The sequence below is a fragment of the Rhinoraja longicauda genome, chromosome 2 (assembly GCF_053455715.1).
Source record: "Rhinoraja longicauda isolate Sanriku21f chromosome 2, sRhiLon1.1, whole genome shotgun sequence".
Classification (NCBI taxonomy): domain Eukaryota; kingdom Metazoa; phylum Chordata; class Chondrichthyes; order Rajiformes; family Arhynchobatidae; genus Rhinoraja; species Rhinoraja longicauda.
This window is the reverse complement of record NC_135954.1, coordinates 75,679,886-75,695,316: the sequence shown is the minus strand read 5'-3', so window position 1 is coordinate 75,695,316 and position 15,431 is coordinate 75,679,886. Positions and strand designations below refer to the sequence as shown.

General features: G+C 41.9%; 1 protein-coding gene across 1 annotated transcript; it reads right to left on the bottom strand.

Annotated features, from left to right (window-relative positions):
- Window positions 1–1,014: 1,014 nt before the first annotated feature.
- Window positions 1,015–14,199, bottom strand: tomm7 (translocase of outer mitochondrial membrane 7 homolog (yeast)). Its single transcript, XM_078428694.1, has 3 exons — window positions 14,035–14,199; window positions 10,977–11,025; window positions 1,015–1,847 (listed from the first exon to the last, which is right to left on the bottom strand). The coding sequence occupies exons 1-3, from the start codon at window positions 14,135–14,137 to the stop codon at window positions 1,832–1,834; spliced, it is 168 nt and encodes a 55-aa protein (XP_078284820.1). The 5' UTR covers window positions 14,138–14,199; the 3' UTR covers window positions 1,015–1,831.
- Window positions 14,200–15,431: the final 1,232 nt, after the last annotated feature.

The window sequence follows — 15,431 nt, the reverse complement described above, 5'->3', positions numbered from 1 at the left end:
CCGTTAAAAAATCTTGTACTTAATATAATTGTATTTAATTGTATTTATGTATTTATTTGTTTTTGCATTTATTGCATATATGTTTGTACGCACCGTCAGGATTGGCTATTTTTTAATTTCGTTGTACTCGTTGCAATGACAATAAATGAATATTATTATTATTATTATTATTATTATGTGCTTAGTGGTGCCCTGTAATGAACATGAAAGCCACTGTAATAATATTATGACAAAAAAAATTGATTTAGGTTGGGGTTAGGACTTCATAAACTTTCCTGTTATGGACATTCTACAGTTCTAATAAATATATTCTGTATAGTTCAATACATTGATGACAAGAAACTGCAGATGCTGGAAAGTGCTTGATGCTTGAGAAAAAAATAAAGTGCTGGAGGAACTCAGCTAGTTAAAGGAATGGAAAGACAGAATGGACTTACATCTGTGGAAGGAAAGGACAGCAGTCTGTAGAAGGGCCCTGACCTGAAATGTTGTCTGTCCATTCCCTCTACAGATACTGTCTGACCCAGAGTTCTTCCGGCACTATTTCTTGATCCTCTTCATTTATGTTTGCAAGCACACTGGAATGTTAAATGTATTGTGGACTACACTCAAGTGCATCCATTCACTACTAAATCCGTGTGATTATGAGACTATTCAGCAAAAAATCTACCATTTATCTGCTACAATATTTCTACTCATTATGTTTGTTATTGTTTAAGACATCACTAAAATCTGTTGTTGGTCTCAGGAAACCAACAAAGCTGCATTTTAATTGTAAAAGTGCAAGCCACATAATAGTGAAACCCATGGGGAAATCCACATTTAAATCAATTACCAGAAACTAAATTGATGTGAAAATTAAATTAATAAAATGTCATACATTAGGGCTGTTAAACCAAGAATGACACAGGCCTTTCTCATATAACATACTCCCCAAAGATGCTGTCAGAATTTATGGAACATACACTCGAAAGAATGTACTTCAGATATTTTTGCGAGCTATGAAAGTATGTTTTATTGGACTTTGATATAGAATTTTGTGTGCCAATTAAAGCTTTATACATACAGTGAATATTAATCCTCATGAAAATAAACAGAAGCATTTAAATGATTCAACAATATTCAAATAACATTTCAAAGTTTATAAAAATTAAATAGTGACTTTCTTAACCGTACATATAATTCCTGCTCCTCCAGAAAGTAATGAAAAAAAATAGATGATACCAGACAAAAACTAAGATTCACAATTGAGTGTAAAATATTATATATTAGGAAAGGTACAGATCACATTTAATCCGAGTACAAGTCTTTTCTTTAATCAGCTGCATACAAGCAATTAAATCACTCATAGAACATACTATTTGAATTGATGGATTTGTGATCATATCTTCTTTACAACAGTCAAAACCTAAGTCAAATTTGCCCTATTCATCTTGATCCTGAATGCAAGAGTTTGAAATAAAGCTTACACAATACTTTGAAGATTTCAATAATTGCAACTGATGTCTTTTTATATAACATTTGATGCATTCAAATATATTCCACAGAAGCATCTCATTTTAAATAAGTGCTTAGTTTATAAACTAAGGCACCTGACAGCCATGGTTGGGTTCTTCTTTGTTTTCTTTCTTTTCTATAAAGTTCTAATTGTACACAGAGCCACAAATAGCTTTATTTTACAGGATTATTATATTGTATGCAAGCTTCCTCCGGAAAATCCTTTTGTTGCAGATCTATAATGCAGTGAATCTACCACAGCAATGATCTGCTCTTCCCAATATTCCCCTCAAATGGTGCTTCCAGTTGAAATGATACATTTTCTGTTCTGTTTTCATCCCCACAGCAAACTACAAATAGAAAAATCAACACATTTATAGAATCCCATTTGCTTCATTCAGAATATTTTTATCTGAATGTACACATTAAAATAAGAATTCTCCCAAGCACATTCATGTCGTTGGTGGTTCTACATTTGATCTCATAATGTTGCAGAAGGGTTTGCAATGATTGACACTTTATCACTTATGACAACGACTAGGCACTTTCAGCGATAAAAATTGAAAATGGTAAGAAAAGTAAATATGAAGTGTTATTTCGATTAGAGGAAAATAGAAAGTAGTATTCCACAAACATTGGTGTTTAATACAATCATAAAAATGTTGTCGTAATGATTTTGACTCAAGAAGCAAGTATATTGAAACTGGCTGATGTTATTGAAATGGGGACTTATTAAACTCTGAGGAAGTAGTAATACAGTCAGTTAAGTAGCAAACAAATATGTTAACACAGATTTAAACATTTTATTAGGAACAAATATAAACAATACAATGTGGAACATTAAATAACTTAAAGAGCAAAGGAATATAACAATGTATGTGGCCTCATCATTAAAAACAATACAGGTTAGTTCGTGCACACTTTAGACTCCAGATGGAGCACTTCAACATTCATTAAGAGTAGCTTGGTCGCATACCATTGACCACGCTGGTCAAGGAATGAATATGCCAGACCTCATCCTCACAAATTACCGGATGCAGATGCATCTGTTCATTGCGGTGTTGGTTAGTGCTGTAGTGACACACAAGTTCATAAATACAGCACCTGTAATAGCAGTATTCATAAGGCTGGTTATCCTGCAGCTGGTAACTTATTTACTGACTACCAAAGCCTCCCTTTTCACCCTGCACAAAGAATTAGGAGCATTACAGAATTCTCTCTATTTTCCTGTTACAATAGACAATAGGTGCAGGAGGAGGCCATTCGGCCCTTCGAGCCAGCACCACCATTCAATGTGATCATGGCTGATCATTCTCAATCAGTACCCCGTTCCTGCCTTCTCCCCATACCCCCTGACTCCGCTATCCTTAAGAGCTCTATCCAGCTCTCTCTTGAATGCATTCAGAGAATTGGCCTCCACTGCCTTCTGAGACAGAGAATTCCACAGATTTACAACTCTCTGGCTGAAAACGTTTTTCCTCATCTCCGTTCTAAATGGCCTACCCCTTATTCTTAAACTGTGGCCCCTGGTTCTGGACTCCCCCAACATTGGGAACATGTTTCCTGCCTCTAACGTGTCCAACCCCTTAATAATCTTATATGTTTCGATAAGATCCCCTCTCATCCTTCTAAAGCCTAGTCGCTCCAGTCTTTCAACATACGATAGTCCCGCCATTCCGGGAATTAACCTAGTAAACCTACGCTGCACACCCTTAATAGCAAGAATATCCTTCCACAAATTTGGAGACCAAAACTGCACAGTACTCCAGGTGCGGTCTCACTAGGACCCTGTACAACTGCAGAAGGACCTCTTTGCTCCTATACTCAACTCCTCTTGTTATGAAGGCCAACATTCCATTGGCTTTCTTCTCTGTCTGCTGTACCTGCATGCTTCCTTTCAGTGACTGATGCACTAGGGCACCCAGATCTCGTTTTCCTAACTTGACACCATTCAGATAATAATCTGCCTTCCTATTCTTATCACCAAAGTGGATAACCTCACACTTATCCACATTAAACTGCATCTGCCATGCATCCGCCCACTCACACAACCTGTTCAAGTCACCCTGCAACCTCATAGCATCTTCCTCACAGTTCACACTACCACCCAGCTTTGCAACATATGCAAATTTGCTAATGGTACTTTTAATCCCTTCATCCAAGTCATTAATGTATATTGTAAATAGCTGCGGTCCCAGCACCGAGCCTTGCGGTACCCCACTAGTCACTGCCTGCCATTCTGAAAGGGACCCATTTTTCCCCACTCTTTGTTTTTTGTTTGTCAACCAATTTTCTATCCATGTCAAGGTATTTATTCACAAAATGCTGGAGTAACTCAGCAGGTCAGGCAGCTTCCCAGGAGAGAAGGAATGGGATGCTGCCTGACCTGCTGAGTTACTCCAGCATTTTGTGAATAAATACCTTCGATTTGTACCAGCATCTGCAGTTATTTTCTTATTCTATCCATATCAGTACCCTACCTCCAATTCCATGTGCTCTAATTTTGCCCACTAATCTCCTATGTGGGACCTTGTCGAAGGCTTTCTGAAAGTCGAGGTACATCACATCCACCGGCTCTCCCCTGTCAATATTCCTAGTTACATCCTCAAAAAACGCCAGCATCAAAGGAGTTTAACACCACTGAGGACAACACAGCCTGCTTCTTTTGGCACCTCAGCTGAAAAATAAACAGATTACCTCCACGAACAACATCCAAACAGGAGTGTGCACCAGACAACATTGGCAATACAATCATCCATTAATTCCACTCCAACTACACCTCCTAAATCTCTATCATGCAGTTCCCTTTTCAAATCTCACACCACCCTGACCTGGACATTTATTGCTGTTCTTTCATTATCCATATCTATATCCTGGAATTCCCCACCCAACAGCATTGTGCAGTATTTTTAATGGTTCAATGCAACATTACTTTTCCCAATGGCAATTAGGGGTGGGTAATATACACTGGTCATGCCAGCAATGCTCAGATACCCCCAAAAAACAAATAAGGGATTAAAAACATTCACAAAGCTCTGAAGTTTATTTCAAGTAGAAAATGTAATACCAGTGAAGCTGATGATTTGGACGGGTATCTTGCCAAACTACACAGGAAGTGTACAGAATTTTACTATACAAACTATTAAAAAAAAGAAAACAGTAACACAGGTTGAGATTTAATACATAGGTTGAGGGGAGATTTGTTTGGGCTGCAATCAGCAACAGAATACAAGCCATTCCATGCTGCATGGAGGAGTCCCTATATGGGCTGCTCCCGTTCTTCATTTCCTTGTCCGTTTCTGGCATCCAGACACAGCGAGGCAGTCCTTTCTACCACTTGGCAGCAAGTGATGTTCCCACTAGGTCTCGATCCTGGAATCCTCCCACTTTACATCAATAATCTTTGGTAGAGACTACTGAACAGGGCAGTGCCATGCAAACCTTTTAGAAAAACTCCAGGCCTCCTGCCACTTCTGTAGCCTGGAACAGTCTGTATTCCATGTTTATATGGAATGCATCAACAAATTTCTAATAAATTTCCTCCTCCTGTGGTGAGGACTGTATGAAGACCATATCAAACCCAATCAACTTAAACTGCAATACCTAGCAGGTTAAAGCAGTATTTGCAAAGCCCTCAGAATGTTTCATTGGCTAACACTTTTAGCTGTATGTTGCATAATTAGCAATGGCTAAAATTTAATTTCAACTTCAAAACCACAACATAATCATCTACTGGTGAAATCAAACAATTGAATGCTAATTGTTACGCAGATTAATGTATAAACTAAAAGCATGCAGATTTATTTTTTATAGATTCTTCTCTCACTAAATGGTAAATCTCTGCTCCTAAGAGGCTATCTCTCAGAACCACGAATAGCAGAGAACATATCAATGTCAGAGGCAATGACAACTAATAGGATAAAATAGGATGACACAAAACAATCAAGGGTGTTCCCTGAGACTCTGCGGAAAAGTGTTGCATGCCAATTGCCTTCCAATTGGAAATCCTTGGCTACTGGCCAATCAAAATGAAGGATCAGTTACAATGAAAGAAAGAAGTCCATCTGAAGCATTCAAAATATCAGCAAAAGGTGTAGAAGTGGACAACTTTGATACCCAGCCAGGTACCTGAACAAGAACCTCCTTTTCAAAATGTCACCAAGTATGTGGGTTCTACAGTAGTCTTATGTTCCAACTCAAATGTCAAGGATAGAAGTGTCATCACATTATCCTCAAGCCCAATGTGCGGCCAAAGGGTAGTTGAATTATCTGCTCTCAGATTTAGTAAAGCGACTTAGGAGTGATTTCCTATTACTCCATTCCATGGCATTTTTATTTAATCTCTCCTCTATCCATGCTTCCATCATGCCCTAGATTGGCAGTATATAACAAAATCCCAGTATTTAACTTTCACAAGCATTTTGTTTTGTAAGCTACCATGCCATTGTTCCTTTTATCTCTGAAATGAAATAGCATGTCTCTAAAAAAATTATTATTGCAGCACAGCTTCAAACACTTTCTAACATCATTGCAATTCTGAAATAATTTGTACTTCCTAGCAATAAATGAATTCAGGAACTAAAAAGATAAAATACTACTTTATATTTTCATCTGGAATTATAAGCTAATCATTCAGAGATCAACTTTCAAAACTTCTTCAATATATTGGTTCACACTAATTGAATAAATTAGATTACAGTTACAATACTGCGAGATTTTGCCCAGTGGTCTGTGATTGGTATTACGTAGATTTGTCACTAAAAGCTAAAAGCCAATGATATGTCAACTGACACATTCCTGTGTACTATAGCCAAACTATTTCAAATGTTCTGGATTATTTGTACCTGGTTTTCTTCCAAGGTTACAACTCAATATTTAAGTATGTTTTGGGATAAAAGCAAAGTTAAATAAAAGCAAACTAAAAGACTAATTCATTAACACTATTAAGATTTATTGATTTCATATCATATATATACAGCCGGAAACAGGCCTTTTCGGCCCTCCAAGTCCGTGCCGCCCAGTGGATTTATTGAATGTCCAATTTTAAATCTACTTGAAAATGTTACTGATGAAAATGGGTAACCTTTTTTTTTTTTTTTAATTGTCTCTAAAGCACACATCCTAATTTACAAATTTAATTGCCAATAGCATTAGAGAACTTTAGACTAAAAGATTTTTGCTCAAATACTTCATCAAAAATTCCCTGACTAAAACTGTTTTATATTACAGTGATACCAATGCTAACTTATTGCAAAAATAAGACACTAAAAACAGAAATAAAAATGCCATGGTTTGCTTTTACTATCTTCCCAACTTCTCCCCAGTTTCATGATTCCAATTTTCCTTGTAATGGCACACTATATTTTGTAAGGTCCATAAAACATGAACATTTAATAGGTCAAAAGCCCCCAGGTATGCACCTGCAGTCATTAAGATCATGGCTCATATTAGATTTTTGGCATTAATTCTGTTTTCCCTGTTCAACCTCCATAATTCTTGACTGCATTGAATTCCAAAATTCTACCTCAGCCTTTCATACACAAACTGGTTCAGCTGTAAGAGTTCTTGGGTAGAGAATCTCAACATTTCATAACTCTTGGAGGGGGGAGGATAAGGGGGGTTGAGGGGGGGATGAGTGGGGGCGAGGGGAAGGGGAGGACGGAGGAAGGGGGGAAAGGGGAGGAGAGGGTGCTGCACCAATGCAAGAGATGTTTGGGCCCAACAAGTCCACTTGGTCTAGTAACTAATAAAAAGCACCACTGACTACCAAATATATTAGTATTCTAAATGTTTCTTTTTTATTTGTTTTGTTTTGGCTATTTCTTTGTGTTTAACCTCAGAGGGAAAAAAATACGCCTGCGGGCCAGGTTGATGTAATATTTCTCTTAGGGACTGCAGGCCGGATGATTTCGGGTTACGGGCCGGATCTGGCCCGGGGGCTGTAGGTTGCCGACCCCTGTTCTAGGCCTTAGAAAAAAATTGTCTAAATAATTTGTGAATACATTAAATGGTTTGACTTCAATTAGATCAACTCTCTTCTTAAGAGAATAGATTCACTCTGCTGATCTTTTACCAGAATTAGTCCAGTTCATTGTATTGTCATTATCATTAAAGTCTATAATTTCTGAAATAAGGAGACCAAAACTACAAAGTACCCCAAATGCAAATTCCCCAAAATCCTGAACAGTTTTAGTGGGACTTCCTTACTCTTATGCTATATTTTTCTTTGCAATAAAAACTAACATTCCATTTGCCATAATTACTTCTTATACCTGCTTTTGCCATATTTATTGTATGAAGATACTTTGATGTCCCTGATTTCACAACAATTAATAGTTCCATTTACATTTAACTGCTCTCTTGTTCTTCCAAAAGTGGATAACATTTCACATCATTATATTGCATTTGCCACCTTTATATTACTATAAACTTGTCTCTATTCCTTTAGACAATATGTGCCCTCCTTGCACTTTCCCAGCTATCAGCAAACTTGAATGAAGGGACTAAGTGCAATGTTTCCATTATTAATATAAATTGTAAATAGCCATGGCTCTAGTACTGATGACAACTTAGTTACAGCTTGCAAGCTTAAAATAACTGTGATTTTATACCCTTGCCTATGTGTTAAGTAGCCTTCAGTTAGTACAAAGCAACATACCAGCTTCAACACAAAAACTCTCTCATCACATGCAGTAAACTTCCATGTGGTACATTAATGAATGCTTTTTGGAATCCGTAAACGATATAAACATAGACATAGAATATAGAAAACAGGTGCAGGAGGAGGCCATTTGGCCCTTCAACCAACACTGCCATTCATTGTGATCATGGCTGATCATCCACAATCAGTAACCCATGCCTGCCTTCTCCCCATATCCCTTGATTCCACTAGCCCTTGGAGCTTTATCTAACTCTCTCTTAAATCCATCCAGTGATTTGGCCTCCACTGCCCTCTGTGGCAGAGAATTCCACAAATTCACAACTCTCTGGGTGAAAAAGTTCCTTCTCACCTCAGTTTTAAATAGCCTCCGCTTTATTCTAAGACTGTGGCCCCTGGTTCTGGACTCCACCAACATTGGGAACATTTTTCCTGCATCTAGCTTGTCCAGTCCTTTTATAATTTTATGTTTCTATAAGATCCCCTCTCATCCTTCTAAACTCCAGTGAATACAAGCCTAGTCTTTTCAATCTTTCCTCATGACAGTCCCGCCATCCCAGGGATCAATCTCGTGAACCTACGCTGCAATGCCTCAATTGCAAGGATGTCCTTCCTCAAATTAAGAGACCAAAACTGTACACAATACTCCAGATGTGGTCTTACCAGGGCCCTATGCAACTGCAGAATCTCTTTACTCCTAAACTGAAATCCTCTCATTATGAAGACCAACATGCCATTAGCTTTCTTCACTGCCTGCTGTACCTGCACATCAACTTTCAGTGACTGATGTACAAGGACACCCAGGTCTCGCTGCACTTCCCCCTTACCTAACCTGACACCATTGAGATAATAATCTGCCTCCTTGTTTTTGCCGTCAAAGTGGATAACCTGACGTTTATCTACATTATACTGCATCTGCCGTGCATCTGCCCACTCACTCAACCTGTCCAGGTCACCCTGCAACCTCTTAACATCCTCTTCGCAGTTCACACTGCCACCCAGCTTTGTGTCATCTGCAAACTTGCTAGTGTTACTTCTAATTCCTTCCTCCAAGTCATTAATATATATGGTGAATAGATGCGGCCCCAACACCGAACCTTGCGGCACTCCACTCGCCACTTCCTACCATTCTGAAAAGGACCCGTTTACTCCTACTCTTTGCTTCCTATCTGCCAACCCATTTTCTATCCATGTCAACATTCTACCCTCAATACCATGTGCTCTAATTTTGCTCACCAACCTCCCATGTGGGACCTTATCAAAGGCTTTCTGAAAGTTCAGATACACTACATCCACTGGCTCCCCTTCATCCATTTTACTTGTCACATCCTCAAAAAATTCCAGAAGATTAGTCAAGCATGACTTCCCCTTCATAAATCCATGCTGACTTGGACTTATCCTTTAACTGCTATCCAAATGCACCATTATTACCTCTTTAATAATTGACTCCAGCATCTTCTCCACCATCGATGTCAGGCTAACTAGTCTGTAATTCTCCGTTTTCTCTCTCGCTCCTTTCTTGAAAAGTGGGATAACATTAGCTATCCTCCAATCCACAGGAACTGATCCTGAATCTATTGAACATTGAAAAATGATCACCAATGCGTCCACTATGTCTAGAGCCACCTCCCTTTGTACCCTGGGATGCAGATCATCAGGCCCTGGCTATCTATCCTGATAGTCATATTCATCATTATATTTTGTTTCATATATTTTACACCTATCATTTAATGAAATTAATGATTTAATGATCAAGTTTGAAACAAAATTACATTTGATTGGTTGAATTTGGTTTCAAGTTAAAATAGTCAATTATTCCAATCCAGTCAAGATACTCTTCTGCACCCTCTCCAAATATTCCGCATCCTTTTTATAGTGCCTTTACGGCCAAAACACACAATACTTCAAATGTGGGCCAACCAATGTTAATACAGTTGCAACGGGACCTGTCAACTTATATACTCAAAGCACCAACTAATGAAGGCAAGCATTCTTCTTTACCAACCAATGGACTTGTTAGGCCACTTTAGCTTTAATTTTATCCAATAGCCTTCAATGCAGAAAAGGCCTTCCGGAAATCTTTTTTCTTGTTTTTCATAACACTCCCTGGTCCACTCGTCCCTTCCCAACCAAACCACCCCCTCCCCAGGTACTTTCCCCTGCAATCGCAGGAGATGTAACAACTGTCCCTTTACCTCCCCCCTCGACTCCATCCAAGGACACAAACAGTCTTTCCAGGTGAGGCAGAGGTTCACCTGCACCTCCTCCAACCTCATCTATTGTATCCACTGTTCCAGATATCAACTTCTCTAAATCGGCGAGACCAAACGCAGGCTCGGCGATCGTTTCACTCAACACCTTCGCTCAGTCCGCCTTAACTATATTTTAACTATAACCTGATCTCCCAGTGACTCAGCACTTCAACTCCCCCTTCCACTCCCAGTCTGACCGTTCTGTCATGGTCCTCCTCCATTGTCATAGTGAGGCCCATCACAAATTGGAGGAACAGCATCTCATATTTCGCTTGGGCAGCTGACACCCCAGCGGTATTAACATTGATTTCTCTAACTTCAGATAGCTCCTGTCCCTCTCTTTCCCCTCCCCCTTCCCAGTTCTCCCACTGTCTTCCTGTATCCAACTACATCCTTTCTTTGTCCTGTCCCCTCCCCTGACATCAGTCTGAAAAAGGGGTATCGAGCCGAAACGTCACCCATTCCTTCTCTCCTGAGATGCTGCCTGACAAACAATTTACCACCCCAAAACAGAACGTGCAACAAAAAAAGTGTTTCTTCAAATGATCATTATAATTTCACGTGTTTACCTTAGAAGATTGGGTTCTGGCATGCCTGGATCTCCACCTCTTCTAAAACCTGAAAGAAAACAAAATATTTATAATATATACCTAACGCCAATATTAAAATCACTTGAAAACGAAATTATAATTTAGATTTTGAAAGGTGGGGAGAGAAAGCAAATGGAAATGTCCCGTTCCCACCTAGCAGAAAATGCCGACCAGCACAGAGCAGCTGGAAAATCCATACCCACATTATCAATATTACATTGACAACTACGTTGGTGCTACATGGCAGTCTGCCATGATGCTACACTGATGACTGTATCGGGGCTACCTCCTGCACCCATGCAGAACACCTGTCCTTATACCTCCTCCCTCAACTCTATCCAGGGTCCCCAATAGCAATATCAGGTGAGAGAGGTTCACTTGCACTGCCTCCAACCTCATCTACTGTATCCCTTGCTCTCTGTGTGGGCTCCTATATATCGGTGAGATCAAGCACAGACTAGGCTATCGTTTCGCTGAACACATGCTCAGTCTTCCTTGGCCTAGGTGATCTACCAGTTTCCAAACAATTTAACTCCCCCTTCCAAACCCATACTGACCTTTCTGTCCTGGGCCTCCTCCACTGTCAGAATGAGGCCAACACACAAATTGGAGGGACAGCACCACATTTTTTACGTGGGCAGCAGTATGAATGTTGATTTTTCCAATTTCAAGTAACCCCTGCATTTCCTCTCTCCCCTCCCTAGTCGTCCTACTAGTTCCACCATTCGCATCCTTGTATCTCTTCATTATTACCTCTTCCCCAGCCAACAATGGTCATGTTGCCAACCCTGTGTTCTAGCCTTTTCTGACCTCCAATTCCCTTCCCTCTACTTTGTCTGAAGGGTCGCAAACCAAAACATCACCCATCCTTTCTCCAGAGATGCTGCCTGACCCACTGAGTAACTGAGTTACTCCAGCACTTTGTGTCTATAAACCAGCAACTGCAGTTCCTTTCTACACAATTAAGATGGGATCAAGTGTATTCCTGAAGGAGTTTTTAGAACTGAGGAGCAAACTAAAAACCGTGATCAGGGGCAAAAAGGGGTCAGGAGATAGCTCTGGCAGATAGCATTCAGGAAATCCCAAGAGATAAGAGATATAAATACATAATGGGAAAATGGGTAAAAATAGAGTGTCAAGAAGCAAGAATCAAAGCTGTCAACTCTGTGTGAAACCACAGAAGACTGGCAAGGTCCTCAACAAGTATTTCTGCTCTGTTTTTACTATGGAGAAAGACACAAGGATTGGGGAACATGGGGGCAGTCTTGAGAGTAGTCAGTATTACGGTCAAAGAGGTGCTGAAGGTTCTTTTTTTTTTAGATTTAGAGATACAGCGCAGAAACAGGCCCTTCGGCCCACCGGGTCCGCGCCGCCCAGCGATCCCCACACACTAACACTATCCTACACCCACTAGGGACAATTTTTACATTTGCCCAGCCAATTAACCTACATACCTGTACGTCTTTGGAGTGTGGGAGGAAACCGAAGATTTTGGAGAAAACCCACGCAGGTCACGGAGAGAACGTACAAACTCCGTACAGACGGCACCCGTAGTCAGGATCGAACCTGAGTCTTCGGCGGTGCATTCGTGTAAGGCAGCAACTCTACCGCTGCGCCAATCGGCCCTTTGAGCCAGCACCGCCATTCAATGTGATCGTGGCTGATCATTCACAATCAGTGCCCGTTCCTGCCTTCTCCTGCCTCCTGCAGGTTGAAAAATCGAAGGCAATGAAAGTTGTGGGAGCACGCTCGTGGTCGTTCGTGCATGACAATAGGTGCAGGAGTAGGCCATTCGGCCCTTCGAGCCAGCACCGCCATTCAATATGATCATGGCTGATCATTCACAATCAGTACCCCGTTCCTGCCTTCTCCCCATACCCCCTGACCCCACTATCTTTAAGAGCTCTATCTAGTTCTCTCTTGAAAGTATCCAGAGGATTGGCCTCCACTGCCTTCTGAGGCAGAGAATTCCACAGATTTACAACTCTGACTGAAAAAGTTTTTCCTCATCTCCGTTCTAAATAGCCTACCCCTTATTCTTAAACTGTGGCCCCTGGTTCTGGACTCCCCCAACATTGGGAACATGTTTTCTGCCTCTAACGTGTCCAACCCCTTAATAATCTTATACGTTTCGATAAGATCCCCTCTCATCCTTCTAAATTCCAGTGTATACAAGCCTAGTCGCTCCAGTCTTTCAACATATGATAGTCCCGCCATTCCGGGAATTAACTTAGTAAACCTACGCATGATCTCCTAAGCCTTTATATTTGCTTGATGGACAAACTGAATGAGAGTGTCTTCGTGGCTCTCCTCGGTCAAGAATTCCCAAGATTCTCCACAATCTGTACAAAGAAGTTTCTGCTCAGTTTTAAATGGCCAATCCTTATTTGGAAACTGTGACCCTTGGACATTTGACTCCTCAGCCAGGGGAGGGGCCAAGAACTAGATAAACCTGTAAGTTTTAATGAGACCTCCTCTCATTCTTCTAAACTTTGGAGAAGAGGCCTGATCCACTCAATGAATTGTCAATCTAGTGATTCATCATTGTTCACCCTCTGTGGCACGTGTATTTCTCAAATAAAGGCACCAAACCTGTACGCAATATTACAGGTGCGGTCTCATAGCGACCCGGCATCCCAAGGATAGCAGAAATAATAAATTGCGCAAATGTTATCTTTGCATATTTTGATTTTTTTTCTAGCCTTTAGGAATGGAGACTGCAGTGAAGCAGGGACTGGTGGCAGCTGGTGCCCAGGGACCAGTGCTCCAGGTGAGGGATGTGGGGTCACGTGCTCCAGGTGAGGGATGTGGGGTCACGTGCTCCAGGTGAGGGATGTGGTGTCACGTGCTCCAGGTGAGGGATGTGGGGTCACGTGCTCCAGTTGAGGGGCGCGCGGTGCCCAGGTGGAGGGGTCACGTGCTCCAGGTGTGGAGGTCACGGGGTCACGGCCGCCGCCACCGTTAACCATCGCCCAACCCGCGCTCTCTGCACCGTCGCCGCGAGATTAAACGGCCGCCGCGCGCCGCCGATACTGACCCAGGAAAAGCACCGTCGGGATGAAGCCCCAGCGGATGGCGAACTGCGCGCAGCGGAACACTTGCTGCAGCCGTCTTTTACTCTCTTTGCTCATCCTGACCATCCTCGTGCGCACCGCCGGCACCGCAGAGACGCCGGAAACCGAGGGCGGGCTTCCGCTACGCAGAGCGCCACCTACAGGCCTGGACCAGGCGGACAGCAGCGCCACCTACAGGGCGGCCAGGCGGACAGCAGCGCCTCCTACAGGCCGGCCAGGCGGACAGCAGCGCCACCTATAGGCTGGCCAGGCGGCAGCGGCGCCTCCTACAGGCCGGCCCGGCCGCATCAGCGCCACCTACAGGCCTGAACCAGGCGGCTGCGGAACAGCAGAAATTGGAGGAACAGCACCTCATATTTCGCCTGGGCAGTTTGCAGCCCAGTGGTATGAACATCGACTTCTCCAACTTTAGATAGTTCCTCTGTCCCTCCCTTCCCCTCCTCCTTCCCAGATCTCCCTCTATCTTCCTGTCTCCACCTATATCCTTCCTTTGTCCCGCCCCCCTGACATCAGTCTGAAGAAGGGTCTCGACCCAAAACGTCACCCATTCCTTCTCTCCTGAGATGCTGCCCGACCTGCTGAGTTACTCCAGCATTTTGTGAATAAATACCTTCGATTTGTACCAGCATCTGCAGTTATTTTCTTATACTAATTATCCATAGACAAAGTCCAATATCCACAATAAGGTAGAGGAGATTTGGAATGTACTCTCATCATTTCCAGTGCACTGGCACAGCCTTTGGCCTTACAAATGAAACAATATTCACCATTGACTTGGCTTGGGTTATAAGGAGAGGCTGGGACTTTTTCCTCCACTGAAGCATAGGGAGGTGTACAAAATCATGAGAGTCATAGATAAGGCAGGAAATGGTTTTGGGTAGACTGATGGGACTGAAGGCTGATAAATCCCCAGGGCCTGATGGTCTGCATCCCAGGGTACTTAAGGAGGTGGCTCTAGAAATAGTGGAAGCATTTTTCAATGTTCTATAGATTCAGGATCAGTTCCTGTGGATTGGAGGATAGTAAATGTTATCCCACTTTTTAAGAAAGGAGGGAGAGAGAAAACGGGTAATTATAGACCAGTTAGTCTGACATCAGTGGTGGGGAAGATGCTGGAGTCAATTATAAAAGACGAAATTGCTGAGCATTTGGATAGCAGTAACAGGATCATTCCGAGTCAGCATGGATTTCCGAAGGGGAAATCATGCTTGACAAATCTACTGGACTTTTTTGAGGATGTAACTAGGAAAATTGACAGGGGAGAGTCAGTGGATGTGGTGTACCTCGACTTTCAGAAAGCCTTCGACAAGGTCCCACATAGGAGATTAGTGTGCAAAATTAGGGCACATGGTATTGGGGG

Coding starts and splice junctions, on each gene's coding strand:
- tomm7 (XM_078428694.1), bottom strand. CDS start 14,137: ATGGTCAGGATGAGCAAAGAGAGTAAAAGACGGCTGCAGCAAGTGTTC. Junction 11,026..14,034: donor CCCGACGGTGCTTTTCCTGG/GTCAGTATCGGC, acceptor GTTTTCTTTCAG/GTTTTAGAAGAGGTGGAGAT.